This window comes from Hypanus sabinus, chromosome 18 (assembly GCF_030144855.1).
Source record: "Hypanus sabinus isolate sHypSab1 chromosome 18, sHypSab1.hap1, whole genome shotgun sequence".
Lineage (NCBI taxonomy): Eukaryota > Metazoa > Chordata > Chondrichthyes > Myliobatiformes > Dasyatidae > Hypanus > Hypanus sabinus.
In genome coordinates this window covers 25,529,675-25,550,055 of record NC_082723.1, presented here as the reverse complement: position 1 = coordinate 25,550,055, position 20,381 = coordinate 25,529,675, and the positions used below count along the sequence as shown (strand labels likewise).

At 39.9% G+C, this 20,381-nt stretch overlaps 1 protein-coding gene across 5 annotated transcripts in view; it reads right to left on the bottom strand.

The window, feature by feature from the left end:
* mapkap1 (MAPK associated protein 1) overlaps positions 1-20,381 on the bottom strand; it is a 274,264-nt gene that overhangs the window by 145,783 nt on the left and 108,100 nt on the right. For all 5 annotated transcript variants that reach the window (XM_059993887.1, XM_059993886.1, XM_059993885.1 and 2 more), the window contains one exon: positions 7,615-7,787. In XM_059993887.1, coding sequence (XP_059849870.1) covers positions 7,615-7,787 — 173 coding nt within the window. The remainder of the gene's footprint in view (positions 1-7,614; positions 7,788-20,381) is intronic.

The window sequence follows — 20,381 nt, the reverse complement described above, 5'->3', positions numbered from 1 at the left end:
TGAGCCACATTTTGGAAGCCATTGTTTTTTTTGTGATACGTCTTTCAAGATTTGCACTTTTTAAACAAACCCATGTATTTTCCACACTCACTGGCAGAAAGCAGTGTATCAGCTAAACTAACTGCTTATCACCTTTATCGTTTTTCATTGGCTAAGCATTAGCACATTACCCACATGATGTAATTGTTTTAATTATGTGGCCTATTAAGTAATTTATCACAAAGGAATTCCCCTCACCCAGAAAAGTGAGATTTTCAGAAGCCCATCTTTATTCTATTGTCTTACACTACTTAGCATTAATTCCCCTTTTAGCATAATTTTTCAGCTCTTGATTTATTTTCCTTAGTATTTGTATAGTTGTTTGTACTCTAAAATAAACCAAAATCTTGGAAGTAAGACTGCTTGCCATTTTTGACTCTTGGAAGAACCTAAAGAATCAGAAATTACAGAGATCCAACAACTCTGCAGCACAACGATGATAGAATAAGAGGGCTATGCGAGAGAAGAGATAGGTTAAAAGGTCAGCATAACATCATGGGCTGAAGGGCCTCTACTGTGCTGTAATGTTATATGTTCTATGTTAAACTAAACAGATTCCAAAAATCAGGAATTGAGGAGGGGCAGGAGAAGTAAAAGTTCATGTCCCAACTCATTTCTTTCCCTTCCTACTCTCCTGAAAAATCATGGCATCTCAGACTTGCTGAGTACTGGCACAAATAACACTAGAGTACAATATTATTCCATTATTCATGTGCTGGTCTGCTTCTAAAATGTGTGGCTTAAATTTGGAATTTTAATTAAATGATTGATTTCTCAATTAATAAATTACAAAGTGCATGCTAATTGTTTAATTGGTCACTTGATCTACAGATCATTTATGAATAAATTGAGTTGATTTACAAAGTTTATTGATTTGACTTGACAATGAATTATTGAACAGACGAACTGATTTGCAATTTCACCAATTAATTCACAAATTTCCACAAATCAGTTCAAATATGACATTATAAATATAAAATATAAAGTGATATGAGACTTGTCATGGCTTACTTCTGCATTAAATAAAACAGATATTGACAGTACATGGATGGTAATGTAAACCAGTTTCAGAATGGCTGATTTTTTAAGTAAATAATTTACAAACAGGCAATATGTTTAATAATTACATTCCAACAAGGAAGCAAAGTGCAACAGTTGCCTATCTAAGGTTCTTTATAAAAGGCATTCACCACTATTTATCTTTTATCTATTCTATTTAGAGATACAGCGCAGAATAGACCCTTTGAGATGCACCACACAGCAACGCACTTATTTAACCCTAGCCTAAACACAGGACAATTTACAATGACAATTTAGCCTATTAACCGAAACATCGTCGGACAGAGAGAGGAAACCGGAGCACACCGAGGAAAACCATGGGAACACTGGAAGAAAGTTCAAGCTTTCTTGCAGAGGAGGCAGGAACTGAACTCTGATACCCTGAGCTGTAAGAGCATTGCACTAATTGCGATGTTACCATGGCACACTTTGCAAGTACCAAGACACTTTTCCCATTCTGTCAGGGTAATTTCACCATCAGCTCCTGTTGCAACTCCACTACAGAAACAGTGGGCGAGACAGACAAGGAACAGCATAGTCAAAACCAAAAACAGAGGAATTCAGCAGATGCTAGAAATCCAGAGGAACTTAGCAGGTCAGACAGCATTCTGTGTAAGGTAACAAACAAACAAGACCCTTCATGAGGACTAGAAAGGAAGGAGAAAGAAGCCAGAAGGTGGGGGTGGGAGGAAGAGGAGGAGAAGAAATGCAAGGTGGCAGGTGACAGATAAAGCTTGGTGAAAGAGAAGATGGATGGGTGGGAGAGAGGATGAATTGATAAGCAGGGAGGTAAAGGGCTGAAGAAGGAATCTGCTAGGAGAGGACAATAGACTATTGAAGAAAGGGGGAAAAGAAGGGGCACCAGAGGGAAGTGATGGGCAGGTGAGGAGGAGAAGGGTAAAAAGGGGAGTCATAATGGGCAATGGAAAAAGAGAGGAGATGGGGTGGGAATTAATACAAGTTGGAAAAATTAATGTTCCTGTCATCAGGATTGGAAGCTAACTAGATCAAATATGAGGTGTTCTCCTCCAGCCTGAGAGTGGCCTCATTGTGGTAGTAGAGTAGGCCAATTGGAACAATAAATCTTTGCATTTGACAAACATTTGACCACATGCAGCTTTTCAAGTATCATCCATCATTTTTATGTTAAAGTTTATTTTTAAGCCTGTGAATTTTGATTTCTATAAAGGATCCTTACTACATCAAGTATTGTATCTGATTGGTGGGGGAAACCACCTCTGCCAGTGATTGTATGCATTTACCTATTACTGCCAACAACAAACACCAAGATAACCCCAATGTTACTCAAGGCAAATAAAATGCGATTCTTTCATTGAACGTCAATACTGGTCAACAGAGAATTAATGGGCAATCCTGTGGAGATAAAGAATGCAGAGTTTAGATGCAAACAATTGATAATTCCTTTCCTCCCAGAGATGCTGTTTGACCCAGTGGGATCCTCAGATTCCAGACTGTTGCTCCAGATTCCAGCATTTGCGGCTTTTTGTGTTTGTACATTTATTTTCAATTTTCCAGCTGATTGTACTTCAAATGTACATCAACCCTTTAAAATGTTTAAAAGATTCTGTATCCATCACACTTACAAATAGTGAAGCACTTTCCGGATCCTCCAACTATCACCAGGTACTAAATTCACATCCAACTTCTTTCCCACACCCCAACTTCTAATTTTTCTACTGACACTTTAAGTACACGCTCCTTGCACTTTTTTTCCCATTATCAAATTTTATGCATCTCAGCCTTTCCTTTTCTAAAATCACATCCAGTCTAGCCAGTACTTCTTCACAGCTAAAATTTTGCAATCCCAGCAACATCCTGGTAAATCAATATTTCCGTTACTTTGTAGCTCTCTCCAAATGCATTACATCGATATTCTCCAGACCAAATTCCATTTGCTATTTTCTATCCACCTGCAAATTCTACAGAAATCCTCTTGCAGTTTACAGCTTCCTTCCTCAATATCAGCCACAGGCAATCTTCTCAAGAGCATTTAACATTAAATCATTGACAAACAGAGAATTATAGGCTCAGTGGCCATTTTATTAGGTACAGGAATGGAACCTGGTGTGTCCTTCTGCTGCTATAGACCATGCACTTCAAAGTTCAATGTGTTATGCATTCGGAGATGCTCTTCTGCACAGCACTATTGTACTACATTGTTATTTGTTACTGTCACGTTCATGTTAGCCTGAACGTGTTTGGCCATTCTGCTGACTTCTCTCATTAACAAGGCATTTTCACCCACAGAACTGCCGCTCACTGGATTTTTTTAAATTTCTTGCACCATTGTACATGAAAATCCCAGGATATAAGCAGTTTCTGAGATACTCAAGCCTCCTTATCTGGCACCAACAATCATTTCACGGTCACATTTCTGCCCCATTCTGATGTTTGACCTGAAGAACTGAACTGCTTGACAATGTCTGCATGCTTTCAAGAATTGAGTTACTGGAACATGATTGGCTGATTCGATACTTGCATTAACGAAGTGTACAGGTGTACCTCATGAAGTAGCCACTGAGCATCGTTCCTCTCAAACATAAGAACTCACCCATACCACTGTCAGCACTAATAAAACGAAAGTTGCTTTTCCCAAGGATCTCATTGTGTTTTATTTTCCAAGTTTGGCATGCAGGACCTTCGCAAAAATTATGCCAAAATCCATGTACACCACATCAAACCCACTTTCTTCATTACCTCTTCACAATATTCAGAATGGAACTTTCCCAAACAAGTCCACACAATCCAACCCTTGCCTGTCCTGATGAAGTTCTCTTGTTTCTCTTACCATGTGTAGCCTGACTTGCTGAGTATTGACTCCATTTTCTATTTTTTGTTTTAGATTTTCACCATCTGCCATTTTAATGTTCTGTAAGAACACTACTCATTTCCCTGGTCAGAAACAATCAACCCACTGGAAAAACCTACACCTCACTCCAAAGCACAACTCAACTCTCCTGATAACAAACAGTTCTTGTCGGCAAGACCATTAACACGCTTGACCTGAAGAATGACCCGAGATGGCCACAGGCAGATTAAAACCAAACCAGTTCCAAGAGAGGCTGAAGGGAACAGTAAGAGTGATTGATTATTTAAACAAATTAAATTTAAACATTGATTGCGATTGGATTAAGCATACCTACAAAGTTCTAATACATGCTGGAAAACAAAAGTCAACTAAATGGCACTGTAACGATACTGGATTCAGAAGAATAGAAAACTTGCACATTTTTTGTTAAGCTAACCATGATTTAATACAAGTATTCCTAACCAAGGGTGCTTGATCCTACAGTGAGGCGTGAGAGAGAAAGAGCAGCAAGGGAAGTAAGAATGAGAAGGTGGTGTGGGCACCCATGATTAATGATGGCTTTATAAAATCACTTGGAAAATTGAAATTCAGTTAAAAAGAAATTGCAAGAATTTAAAAACTGAAAACTGAAATTGCATTTTGCTAGATAGTAAATCCAGAGATAAATCCAGTTTAGGAGCAACCTATGTTGACATCAGGTATTGGCAGGGATGGATGCACAATTACTGAAAGCATACAAGCATATGAATTAGCAGCAAGAGCAGACCAATCAGCATCTCAAACCTGATCTGATTAACAACGTAACTGCATTTTCACCTCTCATCTCCTTGCTTATAATGTACCTAAGAGTTGCAACAAGTGGATTGTTGGGTATTTTTACATTATCACCAAAGTCATTATGAAATAGCTTAATTTGCATAACAATTAAATCCAAAAGATTAGGGGACACAAAGTTCCCGCACACTAAGGAGCAAAAAAAGATGGCGCCAGAGGCTTTGGCAGACCCAGGTGACTTCTTCCAATTTGTCTGCGAAAAAGTTGTTCCTTCTTTTCTCACATCTTTCTCTTCAAGGCTGCTGGGGTCCTGCCGGAGTCCGTGATCTACAGCTGCTGCTCAAACTACAGTTCTCTGTGAGAGGTGCATTTTTAGAATCGCTGTGTGACCTGGTGCTTTAATACCTCCAGCTGCAGTCTGGAAGAATTGTGCCTTCGGGTTGTAGTCCCATGGAAGACCCAGTTCCTCTCAGACACTGCCAACTGAATTGTTGTGGGACAGTGAAACATCAAGACAGCAGGCAGTGTGCACTGCTCTCAGAAGAAGGCTCCTGCACTCAAGTGTTCCTCTCCTTTTTTGATGGTGGGTGAGAGCCTGTTGGTCCTCCAGTCTGAGGAGTTTGAGAAGTGACATGGAGGATTATCACACTGGAGCTGCTGATCCCCACTCTCGTTGTTGCATGAGAGCGGACTCCCTTTCCCTCACTAGTGAGATACGGAAATATTGAGATGGACTGTAATTTTTGATGGACTCTAGATCAAAGTCTCTTTGGGGGCTTGCTATTGCTTTCAGGGTGAGGGGGGCAGTGCTTTTGCCGGTGCAAGTAGGGAAGGGAGAAGGGTTAATGCTTTTGCTGCTGGTTGGTTGAGGGAGGGGGAGGGGACTTTTGGGTTCTTGTGATCTGATCTGTCATTCATTCTTTGGGTGTTTTTTCCCCGTTTTGTGAATGTCTACATAGAGGAAGAATTTCAGGTTGTATACTGTATGTATATGTGTGTGTGTGTGTGTGTGTGTGTGTGTGTATATATATATATTCTGATTTAAATTCAACCATTGAACTACGATTTAAATTGACAATAGTTTTAATGCAGTTGAAGGCAAGTTTCACAACACTTCACACAACTTTCAGAAAACCAGCCGATGGAGAGAATAGGATAAGTGACCAAAGCTTGGTCATAGAAGCATCTTTTTATGAAAAGCCTTGGAAGAAGAAAGACAACAGAGGGACAAAATGTGAGAATAATATTATAATAGCTGAACATGTAGTTACTTTGCCATGGGTGGCTAAGATCAGAGTTACGCAGTGTTGGAATTGGAGATCTCCTGAAAAGTTGCAGAGGAGGGGGATGTTACAGGGATAGGGAACTGCAGAGTGAAAGTGAGATTTAAATGCTAAGATATTTCTAAGTTGAGGTACTGCTGAATCAGGATGTCAGCTAGCAGAAGAATAATTTGAAAACAGAGAGTAAGGATTCAGGCAAATGCAAAACTATCAAAGGTGCAACTCAAGCTCAAGAACAATCAGTTGTTTTACATCAAACTCTCTATCATTGAAGTGCATTGATCCCGATTTCTTTAGAACATTTTAATAATCATTTCAATTTATGCTAATGAATATTTAATGTCAGCTCATGAAATCTAGATGATTTGGTCCATTTACAAGTTCAGAGAATCATTTTGCTAGAAATTTAATTGTCAGACCAGGACAAATTGAACCATGGGTCTTATTGGATTATTTTTCTTATGACTCTAGAGGGCTCCAATTTGTTCCACTGAAATCTATAGCATTGGTGGGACATGCTGCAATTTCTCAACCATTCAACAAAACAAGCAAAGATCATGCACAGCTGACTATGAGAGATAACATGATGACAAATCAGAAGCATTAACGTTTGCATTTTATTTCAGCAAAATTAGTGTCTGAGGAATGATCCATACCTCATGGAAAACATATCCAACATTTTTGAGAGGGCAAAGGCTTATTTTTCTGGATAAAATGATCACAAGAATAAGGTGACCAAGAAAGTGATTGACTATTATGTTATGTACTTTGAGTGCAACCCATTCCTGCAAAACAAATGTACGTCCCCATTAGCTGACTAATATATGGAAAATATTTCTATTGAGGAGTTGAGCGATGATGCTTTCCAAATTGTGACGTGTCATAGAAAGAAAAACAATGAAAATTAATCATATCATGATCAATACCATGGTACACTTCAGCTATCAGTTAGCCACAAAATCAAGGCAAAAGTTTAAAAACTCACCCTTAATTTGGAAGTGTTAGACTATTAAGTAAATCACCTTATCTTCACAACATAACTATCAATTTACAAGGCACAATTCTGCTATGTCTTGCGTTAGTCAGATTTGTGCACTCATTTTTTGAATCTGTGCATTGCTCCTTTTGTCCTGCTGAACATTGCGGGCATGCACTGTTGTTGGCAGAATGTGTGGTGGGTGATACTAATGGGCCGCTCTCAGCACTTCCATACGTTTTGTTGGTAGCTAATGTAAAAGGTAAATTTCACTGTAAATTTTGATGTTCATTTGATAAATAAGTGAATCTGAGCCTTTCAGAGATCTAATTGTTGATTTTGCACATCTTCCCATTCTCCTTTCCTCAAGTATAATTTTTGACATCAGTGCCAAGCCAAGGCCTGCCTGCATATTGCACCACAGATTCCCAAGCTGAAAGCCTCTGGAGACAAAATAAAAATCGACGGATACAAAGAAAGCACATAAAAATACTGACCTTGAAGAAAATCAAACCTAAAATTGCATTATTATAACCTTCTGGTAACCTGGGCAAGTGCATAATCAAAACATTTTGATATATTGCAAAATAAGTCAGAAGTAAAAGGGAAAAAGTAAAACATTCTACATGAAAGAAATAAGGTGCTTTAATTACTTCAGCTTGGGTTCCCGTCCTTCACTGGTGTACTGCCAGCAGAGTAAGCCAATCAGATCTTGAACTCTTGCATTTGCCATCGTTACCACGGTCATTGGCTGCATCTTGTCCTGGCTTGTTTGCATGGGGAGGTAGACATCAATGTTTTTGGTTGCTGTGGTACCTATGTGGCCCTGTGAGAGAGAAAAACAAGCAGAAAAAAAATAAATGGTAAAACAAAGGAATGTTCATTCATGCGTGCACCTTGTATAATCACTTAGCTTTTAAGAATTGAAAACTGGAAAAATACAAAACTGGATTCAAGATTGGAATACAATTGGTTGCTTCACCAAAACATACAATATTTTACATTTATAAGGCCATAATAAATAGTGGCAGATTAAAGAATAGGTTTATGTACATTGAAACATACAGTGAAATACACCACTTGTGCCAATGACCAACACAGTAGAGCCCAGAAGAGTTGCCAACAGAGCATGGCCACAATGTTTACTAACCTGTACATCTCCGGAACGCGGGAGGGAACCGGACAAACGGGAAGATACGTGGAGATCATGCAAATTCCTTTCAGACAGCAGCGGGAAATTAACTCAGGTTGCTGATGCTGTGAAGCAGTACACCAACCACCATATTACCATGCCCAAAGTCCTGACGAAGGATCTCGGCCCGAAACGTTGATAGCGCTTCTCCCTGTAGATGCTGCCTGACCTGCTGTGTTCCACCAGCATTTTGTGTGTGTTGCTTGAATTTCCAGCATCTGCAGATTTCCTCATGTTGGACATTACCATGCCTCCCCCATTTGATTATTTAGCCTTTTGCATCTGCTTTGCCATTTGCTAATAATATAATTTCCCTTTAACTATTCAGGCAGGTATCCTTTTATTCCTGTACTGTCCAGAAATCTATTGACCTTTGCTTGAAGCAAACTGAATAGCCAACCTCTATTGCCCTCTGGGGTTAAGAACCCCGAATATTGTTTGAAGAGACTCTCCTTATTTCAGTCCAAGGTGCTTTACCTCATTTGGAGACCGATGTTTCAAGACTCTACAGCCACGGGAAGGAACTACCCTGCCTGCATCTAGCTTATTTAGCCCTGTAAAGCCTCAAGCTTCAATGAGATCTTCCCTCCTACTCCTAAGCTCTGGAGAATATGGGTTTGGACCAATCTAACTCCCCCTATTTTCTGTAGTGGTTACTTGAAAACAAACCAAACCCACCACTGACTGAATATGAGAGTTGACACTGTATGACACACTTCCAAAATAACTAAGTTCCAAGTTGAGAAAAGTACATTCGATCCTTTATTATGAAACCAGCAAAGACGAACGATCTTATAGCAACATCAGACGAACAAAACTGATTATCTAGCAAAATAATAATAATTAGGGTAATTAAATGTGATTAATGAAGTGTTCCAATTAGTGTAACAAAGTGGTCAACAAAAAAAAACACTCCTAGTTCACCCTCCCTCAACTAAGACAAAGAGAAAATGTACACCTACACAGTCAGCCCTACGCATCCGCGGATTCAACCAACTGCGGATCAGGAAAACCCATTAAGTTCTTTCTCCAGCACTCATTGTTTGAGCATGTACAGACTATTTTTTGTCATTATTCCCTAAACAATAGTATAACAACTATTTACATTGTATTAGGTATTATAAGTAATCTAGAAATGACTTCAGAGTACAGGTAGTCCCCGGGTTATGAATCAGTTCCATTCCTGAGCCCATCTTTAAGTCGGATTTGAAGTCAGAACAGGTATGTCCAGTATTATTTAGCGTCAGTCAAACGTTTTTCTGAGTATATAGTACATATTTTACTTTTCTATGCATATAAACTACTTAAGAAACATATGTATTTCAATAATTAAACCACTGCGTTGCTTAGTAATAAATGTAGCTTTCATCGGGGCAGGGCCTTTCACATGCTCCATTAAAATTGTTCCGACTGTTGACCAACTGTAGCCTAATGCTTTTCCAATAACCGATTGCATTTCACCTGTTTCCGATTGCTTTATTACTTCCACCTTATTTTCAATCGCGATCGTGATTATTTTCGTGAACAGAAACACTACAGATTCAGAGCTGCACCACCAGGTCCGAACGTCCACCGCACTGAGCGTGGTAAATAAAGTCCGGGGTTCCTCTGGGTTCTAAAGACCACCTCACTGAGACAGGTTAAATAAGGGACTTGAGCATTCGCATTTTTTGGTATCCGTGGGGGGTCTCGGAATCAATCCCCCACGGATAAGGAGGGCCGACTGTACTCATTTGCTTCTACCACATCCAACCCATGAGACAAATTACCCATAATAAACAACACAAAAAACAATACAGATAATAAATAGGTGCATGGCTCCTCCACTTACTAATGACCACAGTAAATACAATTCAAATGCAATCTTAATGAAGCTCTAATCTCAGCAAGACACCCTTAGTTTGGTCCCAAATTCACTCTCCATTGCTGTTCACATACCATTTACCTTCCAAATCGCTGGCTGGATCTGTATGCTAGTTTTCAGAGGCTTTTGTACAGGACTCCAATTGCTTTGCATATCAAAATTACTAAACTTCTTTTTCTGTTTTATTTTTTAAAGTGGAAACTTCACATTCCACAAGGACACAGTACTATGCAAAAGTCTTAAACACATTTATGTAGCTAGGGTGCTGAACACTTCTGCGAGTACTATATTTGGAACGGACAGAGTTTGTAAATCTGGCAGGAAGGAACAATTTTGGGAGTGGCAAGGGCAGATCACTGTGGGAGGGGTGTGGGACAGTTGGCAGAGGAAAAGTGCTGGGGGGGTGGTAGTGACACTTTATTCCAGACTGTTGTTTTACCTTATTCTCAGTCAATGCACTGTCAGAAATTGATTTGTATAAACAACATGCAAGACAAGCTTTCACCATCTTTGTACACGTGACAATAATAAACCAATACAAAACTGTGCTAAGTTGTTCATACAAACGACGAATAGCTCGGATTCAAGCATGAATCACAGCAGTAACCGACTAATCACATTCCTACCAATCGAAGAGCTGTTAATCAACTATCATTAAATGCATGTTTGAAGGGACAAGTGGCCAATACCTGCCCCTAATCTGCTGGTAACAGAACAAAAACCCTCAAAAGATAATTGGCAGGCTAGTTTTTTGACCTGGAGTCCTAAACTATGGAATTTAATACCTAAAACTATAAAGGATGCAGACTCAGTCGACACTGTTAAAATGCCAGCTCAAACCCTATTTAACCTTGTTTTGAACCAGCATCTTTGTCTTTTATTTTCATGTTTATTTTTACGCTTGCATTTCATCCCATTTTAAAACACTTTGAACTACAAGTGTCTGAAAGTGTTCTATAAATAAAGTTACTATTAAAGCTGAATATTGGAAATACTGAAAAGGTCGAGCAACATCTATGGTAAAAGACACCACTGTTCCAGGTTGACCACTTTTCAGAGTTGTGATGCCACAGTTGAGATGGGACATGTAAACTGTAGGGAGGAGTAAGAAAACATGGAAAGTTTATGTTAGGTCAATAAAACCTATTGGAATCCAAAAGCCAAAATTTATGGAAGACCTAAGGGATGGCTTTTTAGAGCAGTTCGTGGCTGAGCCCACGAGGGAATTAGCTATTCTGCAATGTAATGCAATGATCCAAACTATATTAGTGAATTTAAGGTAAAGGAACCCATGGGATAAGTGATCATAATATGATTGAATTCATCCTGTAATTTGAGATGGAGAAGCTAAAGTCAGACTTACCAGTATTACAGTGGAGTAAAGGTATTTACAGAGGCACGAGAGGAGAGCCAGCCAAAATAAATTGGAAAAGAACACTGGCAGGGATGATGACAAAGAGTGGAATTTCTGGAAGCAATTCTTAGGGCGCAGGATATATTTATCCCCCAAAAAAAGAAGTAGTCTAAAGGCAGGATGACACAACTGTGGCTGACAAAAGAAGTCAAAGCCAACAAAAAGCCAAAGAGAGAGCATAGAATAGAGCAAAAATTAGTGGGAAGTTAAAGGATTGGGAAGATTTTGAAAACTAACAGAATGCAACCAAAAAAAGTCACAAAAAAGAAAAAAGATGGAATATGAAGGTAAGCTAGCCAATAATATTAAAGATACCAAAAGCTTCTTCAGATACATAAAACATAAAGGGAAATGACAGTAGATATCGGACTGCTGGAAATTGATTTTGGAGAGGTAGTTACAGGGGACAAGGAAATGGGGCAGATGAAATAAGAAAGTATTTTGTATTAGTCTTCACTGTGGAAGACACTAGCAGTATGTCAGAAGTTTGAGTGTGTCAAGGGGAAGAAGTGTGTGAAGATGGCAGTGCTAGGGAGAAGGTCCTTGGGGAAACTCAAAGGTCTGAAGGTAAATCAGTCACCTGGACCAGATGGTGTACACCCCAGGGTTCTGAATGAAGCAACTTGAAGAGACCGTGGTGGCATTGGCAGTGATCTTTCAAGAATGAATTAATTCTGGCATGGTTCCAGAGAACCAGAAAATTGCAAATGTCACTCCACTCTTCAAGAAGGGAGAGAGGAAGTTTTAGGCCAGATCATCTGACCTCAGTGGTTGGGAAGATGTTGGAGTCAATTATTATAGATGTAGTTTTGGGGTACTTGGAAGGACATGATTAAATAGGCTGTGGTCAACATGGATTCCTTAGGGGAAAATCATGCCTGACAAATCCATTGAAATTCTTTGAAGAAATACAAGCAAAATAGACAAAGGAGAATATATTGATGTTCTGTACTTGGATTTTCAGAAGGCCTTTGACAAGGTGCCACACGATTCTGCCTAACAAGGTAAGAGCGCATGGCATTACAGGATAGAAACTGGTATGGTAAGAGCACTGGCTGATTGGCAGAAGGAAAGAGTAAGAATACAGGGAGCCTTTTTCAATTAGCTGCCGGAGACTAGTGATGTTCTATAGGGGTCTGAGTTGGGACTGATTATTTTTACGTTAAATGCCAATGACTTGGATGATGGAATTGATGGCTTTGTAGACATGTTTGCAGATGATATGAAGAGGTGCAGGTAGTTCTGAGAAAGTAGATAGGCTACAGAAGGGTTCAGACAGATTAGGAGAATGGGCAAAGTGACGGCAAAATGAATTTAGTGCAGGGAAGTGTATAGTCGTACACTTTGGTAGAAAAAAATAAAAGGGTAGACTATTTTCTAAATAGAGAGAAAACTCAAAAATCTGAAATGCAAAGAGTCTTGTGAGTCCTCATGCAGTATTCCCTAAAGATTAATTTGCAGGTTGAGTCCATGGTGGGGAAGGCAAATGTGATGTTAGCATTCATTTCGAGAGTACTAGAATATAAAAGCAAGGATGCAATGTTGAGGCTTTATAAAGCAGTGGTGAGACCATACTTGGAATATTGTGAGCAGTTTTGGGATCCTTATCGAAGAAAGGATGTGCTGACCTTGGAGAGGCTTCAAAAGAGTTCATGAAAATGATTCTGAGATTAAAAGGCTTGTCTGATAGGAAGCCTTTGATGGCTCTGGGCCTGTACTCACTGGAATTCAGAAGAATGGGGGTGTGACCTAACTGAAACATTAAATGTCGAAAGGCTTGATAGTGTGGATGTCCAGAGGATGTTTCCTTTGGTGGGGGAGTCCAAGGCCAGAGGACGCAGCTTCAGAACAGAGGGACTTCCATTTTGAACAAAGATGAGGAGGGATATCTTTAGCCAGAGAGGGTTGAATCTATGGAATTTGTTGGCACAGGCGGCTATGGAGGTCCAGTCAATTGCTATATTTAAAGTGGGGTTTGAGAGATTCTCAATTATGCTGGGCTTGAAGGGCTACAAGGAGAAGACAGGAGATTGGAGCTGAGGGGAAAAATGAATCAGCCATGATGAAATAGCAGACCAGACTTGATGGGTCAAATGGCCTAATTCTGCTCCTTTATCAAGGGACAACTGCCCAGGCATGTGGACGTCAGCGAGTTAGACCAGTGTGAAGTTTAAAAGGAGACAGCTTCACTGAGCAGGCGTTGAAGTAGAGATAGACAGCAGGAGGGCTTTGGCTCAACAGAGCTTCGGTGATAACAGGTCAAGGCAAGGTAGGTGAAGAATAGAAATAGGAAGTATGTCTATGAGCCTCCTGGATGGCCACTTCTGCACCAGGTGTGTTAAGCTGCAGCTTGTAAGGAGCGTGTTAGGGAACTGCAGCTGCAGCTCGATGACCTTCGTCTGATCAGGGAAAGTGAGGAGGTGGTAGAGAGGAGCTATAGGCAAGTAGTCACACCAGGGCCCTGGGAGACAAATAAGTTAGTCAGGAGAGGGAAGGGCAAGTGGCAGATACTACAGAATATCCCTGTGGCTGTCCTCCTTAACAATAAAAACTCCTGTTTATTGTTTGGGGGGGGGAAACAGCCTAGCTGGGGGAAGAAGCAACAGTGGCCGTGCCTCTGGCACTGAGTCTGGCCCTGTGGCTCAGAAGGGTAGGGAAATAGGTAACAGGGGACTCTATAGTTAGGGGGTCAGACAGACGATTCTGTGGACACAGGAAGGAAACACAGATGGTAGTTTGCCTCCCAGGTGCCAGGGTCCAGGAAGTTTCTGGTCATGTCCATGATATCCTGAAGTGAGAAGGTAAACAGCCAGAGGTCATGGTATGTACTGGTACCAATGACGTAGGTAGGAAAAGAGAGGAGGTCCTGAAAACAGGCTACAAGGAGTTAGGAAGGAAGTTGAGAAGCAGGACCTCAAAGGTTGTAAAATCAGGATTACTACCTGCACCACACGACAATGAGTATAGGGATAGAGTGAGGTGGAGGATAAATGAGTGGTTGAGGGATTGCAGCAGATGGCAGGGTTTCAAATTACTGGATCATTGGGACCTCTTTTGGGGCAGACGTGACCTGTACAAAAAGGACGGGTTGCACTTGAATCCAAGGGGGATCAATATCCTGGCAGGGAGGTTTGCTAATGCTATTGAGGGGAAGTTTAAACAAGAATTGCTGGGGGGGGGGGGGGGCAGTGGGAACAGAACTGAAGTGACGGAGGAAGGGGATGTTGGCTCACAAATAGAAAAAGCTTGGAGACAGTGCGAGAGAGAGGATAGGTAGGTGATAGAGAAGGGATGTGCTCAGACTGATGGTTTGAGGTATGTCTATTTTAATGCAAGAAACATCACAAACAAAGTGGATGAGCTTAGAGCATGGATCAGTACTTGGAACTGTGATATTACAGCCATTACAGAAACTTGGATGGTTCAGTGGCAGGAATGGTTACTTAGCACCAGGCTATAGATGTTTCAGAAAGGCCAGGGAGGAATGCAAAAGAGGTGGGGGTGCAAAGAAGATCTACAAGGATGTTGTCTAGATTGAGGAGTGTGCCTTAACAGAACAGGTTGAGTGAACTCGGCCTTTTCTCCTTGGAGCAACGGAGGATGAGAGGTGACTCGATAGAGGCGTATAAGATGACGAAAGGCACTGATCGTGTGGATAGTTTTTTTTCGCCTTTTTCCACAGCTGAAATGGCTTACACAAGAGGGCACATTCTTTAGGTGCTTGGAAGTAGGCACAGAGGAGATGTCAGGGGTAAGTTGCTGGGGTTGTTTTTTTTTAAAAACGCAGAGAATGGTGAGTGTGTGGAATGGGCTGCCAGCGACAGTGGTGGAGACAGATACAATAGGGTCTTTTAAGAGACTCCTGGATAGGTACATGGAGCTTAGAAAAATAGACTATGGCTAACCTCAGGTAATTTCTAAGTACATGTTCGGCACAGCATTGTGGGCCAAAGGGCCTGTATTGTGCTGTAGATTTTGTATGTTTCTACCTTATGGTCTTATAATCTAAACTGCAAAATTGTAAGTGATCTTTCCATCTTCTGGCCTCTGTTGGTCAAGGTTACATAAGCCAGATGTTACATAGATGTTACATAAGCCAGGGTAGTACGATATGGAATCCAAAAGAGTGGCAGAAATTGATACAGTTTGGTACTAATGGTGTTGCATGAGTTGCCAGTCAGCATTGAACTCAACATGGAACTGCCTTAGGGACTTCACCTCAAAATTTTTCCTTGGGGTTTACGCAGAGCCTTCCCAATGAGGGGGTATCGCCACAAGGCACCAGAGGTTTGAAATCAGAGTTTTCCTTCTCCTAGATGAGCTGATGAGCCCCATCTGCCCAAAGCGACTGGTTTTAAGGCACCAGTGACCCACCTTTGCCCCTTCTTCTGTCAGTAGAAACAGTTCCTTGGGGCTCAGTCGCTAAGCCCCACATGAAGGCCAGGAGCTGGACTTGGTTGTCAGAAGCTATTTGACAACTGGCAACATTTAACAGGTAGAGGGAGCTTAATCTCACCACCACCCTCCAGGAATGGCATCTGTAAGGAAACGATTGTTTAATTTCTAGATTACAATCACGTGCATCAATTGGATTTTGTCATTAATCAGAAAGACATCACATTAAAATGAAATATAAATAAAGTAAGATCAATCAACGCAGTACAGAGAATCTCTTCCACCAAATGAAAGTGTTTTAAGTGAGGAGTTCAGAATCCTGATTTTCCAATTGGTTATTTTAATATCAGCAGGAAAACATAAAAAATAAATTTTCTGCTTAAAAAGATACGTAAATGGAACACCATTCGTGTGTGTGTGTGTGTGTGAGTGAGATGTTCATGCGACGATACCCATAAAAATATGCAACCCCCCTCACTGCTATCAGCTATCAATTTAAGCAGCAGTGACCTTTGGTGGGTCACAGAAATTGACAGAGTATTTAAAAAATTTTGCATGGAACAGTACATGACACCAGGAACCTCTGCGTCCAACTGAGCCCGTGTGAGCATTTTGATAGAATTTTCCAATTAATTTCAATCCCCTGGCTCTTCCCTTATGGTCTTGTTGATTTTACTATTGAAGTATTCATCTATATCTTGACCTAAATAATAAAACTGAAACTAGTTCCACCATCATTTTGTCCACTCTGTTGCCAACTGCAGCAATACACTGCACAAAGTACAGCCCCAATACTGCCCTTAGTTACCTGAAAACTCTCAGGGGTAGAATGTAAACATTTACCTATAACATTGGCATTCAGAGTCAGATACTTCGAAATGGCATTTCGAATAATTTCACATCTGCTCCTCGGCTCCATGTTACATCATCAACCACAATTTTTCTGCAGTTCTTGGATTCAAATACATCCGAAATAAAGAGGATGCATGTATCACATTTGTTATAGTTTTTCATGTGCTGATTCTGAAATTTATATGAAGCAGTTCTATATTTTTCCCCACAACTACCTTTTTTCATTGGGGGGGGGGGGGGGGGAGATGGCACATTCCTACTAGGAGCCCTTCTGACAGCCCAAAAGCTCAATAAACAAGGAGCTGCAGGAAAAATGTGCCACATTACTGTTCAGCACAGCTAATCAAATGAAGTCTGACTGGACCACAGGGTGCTTCCAGTACAGAAGGATAAAACCAGGTTCAAGAGAACACGACAGTATGGAAGTGCAACACTTTAAAACATGGGAGAGATTTCCAAGAGTTGCTTCAAGCACAATCTGTAAAACAATCACCACGTTTTCTCATCGCTGCTACCCAATCAGCCACATTTTATATCTGAAGTAGTAAGTGAACAATTGTCGGCACTCAACAATATCTACATGATGGTGGACACATGCTGCTTATTGCCTTGTGCACCATTTGATGACTGCCTAAATTAGATGTGACACCCTGTAGCCTGCACAGTATACAACTATTGATATTTTAAATTAGCATTGCACTGATCCACACACTCACAGCAATAAAACAAATCACATCACAATTTCTGAAATTTTAATACTTCCCAATTGTTGATATATGTGTGAATTGACTGAAAAAGATGTTGTTTTGAATGATAACTCAATGAAAGGGCAACATTTTGCACTCAGGGCCCTTCCAAACATTTCCAAAAATCACCAAGATGTCTGTTTTTGGGAACAAATATAAACCAAGTATCACTTAGGGAATATTAAGGTCAAGTTACCAAACAAGGTAAAGATGAACGTCTGCTTAAGTTGTTTCAATGCCAGCCTCAGAAGAGCATGTTTTGCCATTCACATAACGGCACATGAAAATTTCTACAGATGTACTATGGAGAACATTCTAATTGGCTGCGTCACAGTGTGGTTTGGGGGAGGGCGCTACTGCACAAGATTGAAATAAGCTACAGAGAGTCATAAACTAGCCACCTCCATCATGGGTATTAGCCTCCGTATATCCAAGAAGTCTTCAAGGAGCGGTGCCTCAAAAAGAGATGGCATCCATCATAAAGAACCCCCATCACCGAGGATATGCCCTCTTCTCATTGCTACTATCTACTATCAGGAAGGAGAGACGAGAAGCCTGAAGGTACAGAGAGACAGAGATACATACACCCACTTACTGTAATCGACAGTCTTTTTTCTGCATTATACAGCTGATGCAAAGTTAACATATTTTATGACATATGCCACTGATATTAAACCTGATTCTGATGGTGACCTTTACCCCACTTTTTGTGTGAGACTGTTCATTAATGGTTTCTGTTTACTGAGACTGTTCAATTGTGGAGCTTTCAAACCAGCAGTCAGGATACTGTCAATCTATCTGTATGGGTCCCAAAATCACAACAATCTGAACTCATGAAAAAAATCCAAGAGATAAAGTCCTATAATAGCTGTATTGTAGATCGGAATTCATACCATTTTCTTTATTGGACTTCATCAACATTTCTAAAAGATGTTGCACCTTCTTTCCCTCATTCTATTTTGCAAATCTACTAGAACGCACATTTTCTCAAGTCCCAGGGAAAATTATTGCAATATAAAATTCTATTGGTAACACTCAAATTACTGAAACAGGATTCAAATAGTTTCATCACGAATAGGAAACAAAAAAATAACCTTTTCAATATACAGTAAATTATTCAAGCAATGTAAAAATGAAAGTAACAACAGTATGCGTGTGACTCAAAAAATGAGCTTTCATCCATAGTGCAGAGATAAAACCTATGTTGAGAAGATCTAGGCCACATAAATAATTCACAGTTACATGATCTATTCCATTAATGCCATATTCCATACTGATAACACAACATCATTGCCAAGTAATTCCAGGGGTGTTCAAATGTAATTTTTTAAAACTTCTATCTCTTTAAATCATTTTCTAGAAAAATCAATAAGCTTTAAATGTTAAAATAGGATTTTTATCACCATAAGAATGAATTACAGATTCCAAACTCTATTAATCCTCAGAGAACAGGGTGCTCCTCAAAGACTTAAATGTCGATGTAAAGATTTAATCAAATACTATTGGAGGAACATTCTTCAATCCATTATCCGATGATGTATCACTAGATAGAGGTTGCAGGACAGTCATTAATACTCTTGTAAATTACTAAAAAGAACCAAGTATTTCATAACATTCAATTGCTAAACCATTTGAGGAAGCCATTATAAGTTAAAAAGAATTCAAAGTAAATTATCAAAGTACATGTGTCACCATATACAACCCTGAGATTCATTTTCTTGTAGGCATACTCAATAAATTCAAAACCCATAATAGAATCAATGAAAGACTGCACCAACTGGGCATTCAACTACTGTGCAAAAGACAGCAAACTGCAAAAAGAAAAATAATGAAATAATAACAATAAATAAGCAATAAATATTGAGAACTTGAGATGAAGAGTCCTTGAAAGTGAGTCTATCAGTTGTGAGAACAGTTCAATGATGGGGCGATTGAAGTTGACTTAAGCTATCGCTTTTGGTTCAAGGGTAATAACTGTTCCTGAACCTGATAGTATGAGTACCTTCTTCCTGATAGCGGCAGTGAGAAGACAGCATGACCTGGATGGTGGGGGTCCCAGGTGATGGATGCTTGCTTTCTTGCAACATCACTCCATGTCGGCAAGCTCAATGGAGGAGAGGGCTTTACCTGTGAAGGACTGGGCTGTATCCACTACTTTTTGTAGGACTTTTGGTTCAAGGGTCCTGGTTGTTCCATACCAGGCAACAGTCCAGCCAGTTAACATACTCTCCACTTCTGAAGAAGTTTTTCAAAATTTTAGATGTCATGTTGAATATTTGTAAACTCTAAAGTTAAGGTGCTGCTGTGCTTTCTTTGTAATTGCACTTACATGAATATAGTTGACAAAGACTGCAGTTATTTGAATTAAATTCATTTCAAGAAGGGACAAAATATTTTAAACTCGCTTTTTTTGTTCGCAGGAAATATTTTTGTGTTTAGTAAGTAACCATTGGTGTTTTGGGTAAAATCAAGGCAGTTTAGAAACCTTTTACCTTTTTTTTGGATTTCAAACAAAAGTTGCCAATGATTAATCATTGCACCCTTATTTCATGTGATCTTGAAACCATGGTGTTCATAGATTTAAGAAAAACAAATTATTTACAGAACAAATCTTCACAAACACAAGTTGCAACAGTCTAACAATAGACAAATAAACAGTTAAAACGATAAGCAAAAGTATTATTGATGGCACAGTCAGCTATACACTTTAAAAAAGGTTTCCTCAAAAGCATATATCAAAAAGGAATAATAAATTGCAATTGATTGAACTTGCCACCAAAAATCAACTCAGTCTAATAGGGATCTCAGCCCAAAAAGTCGACAGTACTTCTTCCTATAGATGCTGCCTGGCCTGCTGCGTTCCACCAGCATTTTGTGTGTGTTGCTTGAATTTCCAGCATCTGCAGATTTCCTCGTGTTTGCGTTAACTCTAATTAGTCATCATTTAGCACGATAAG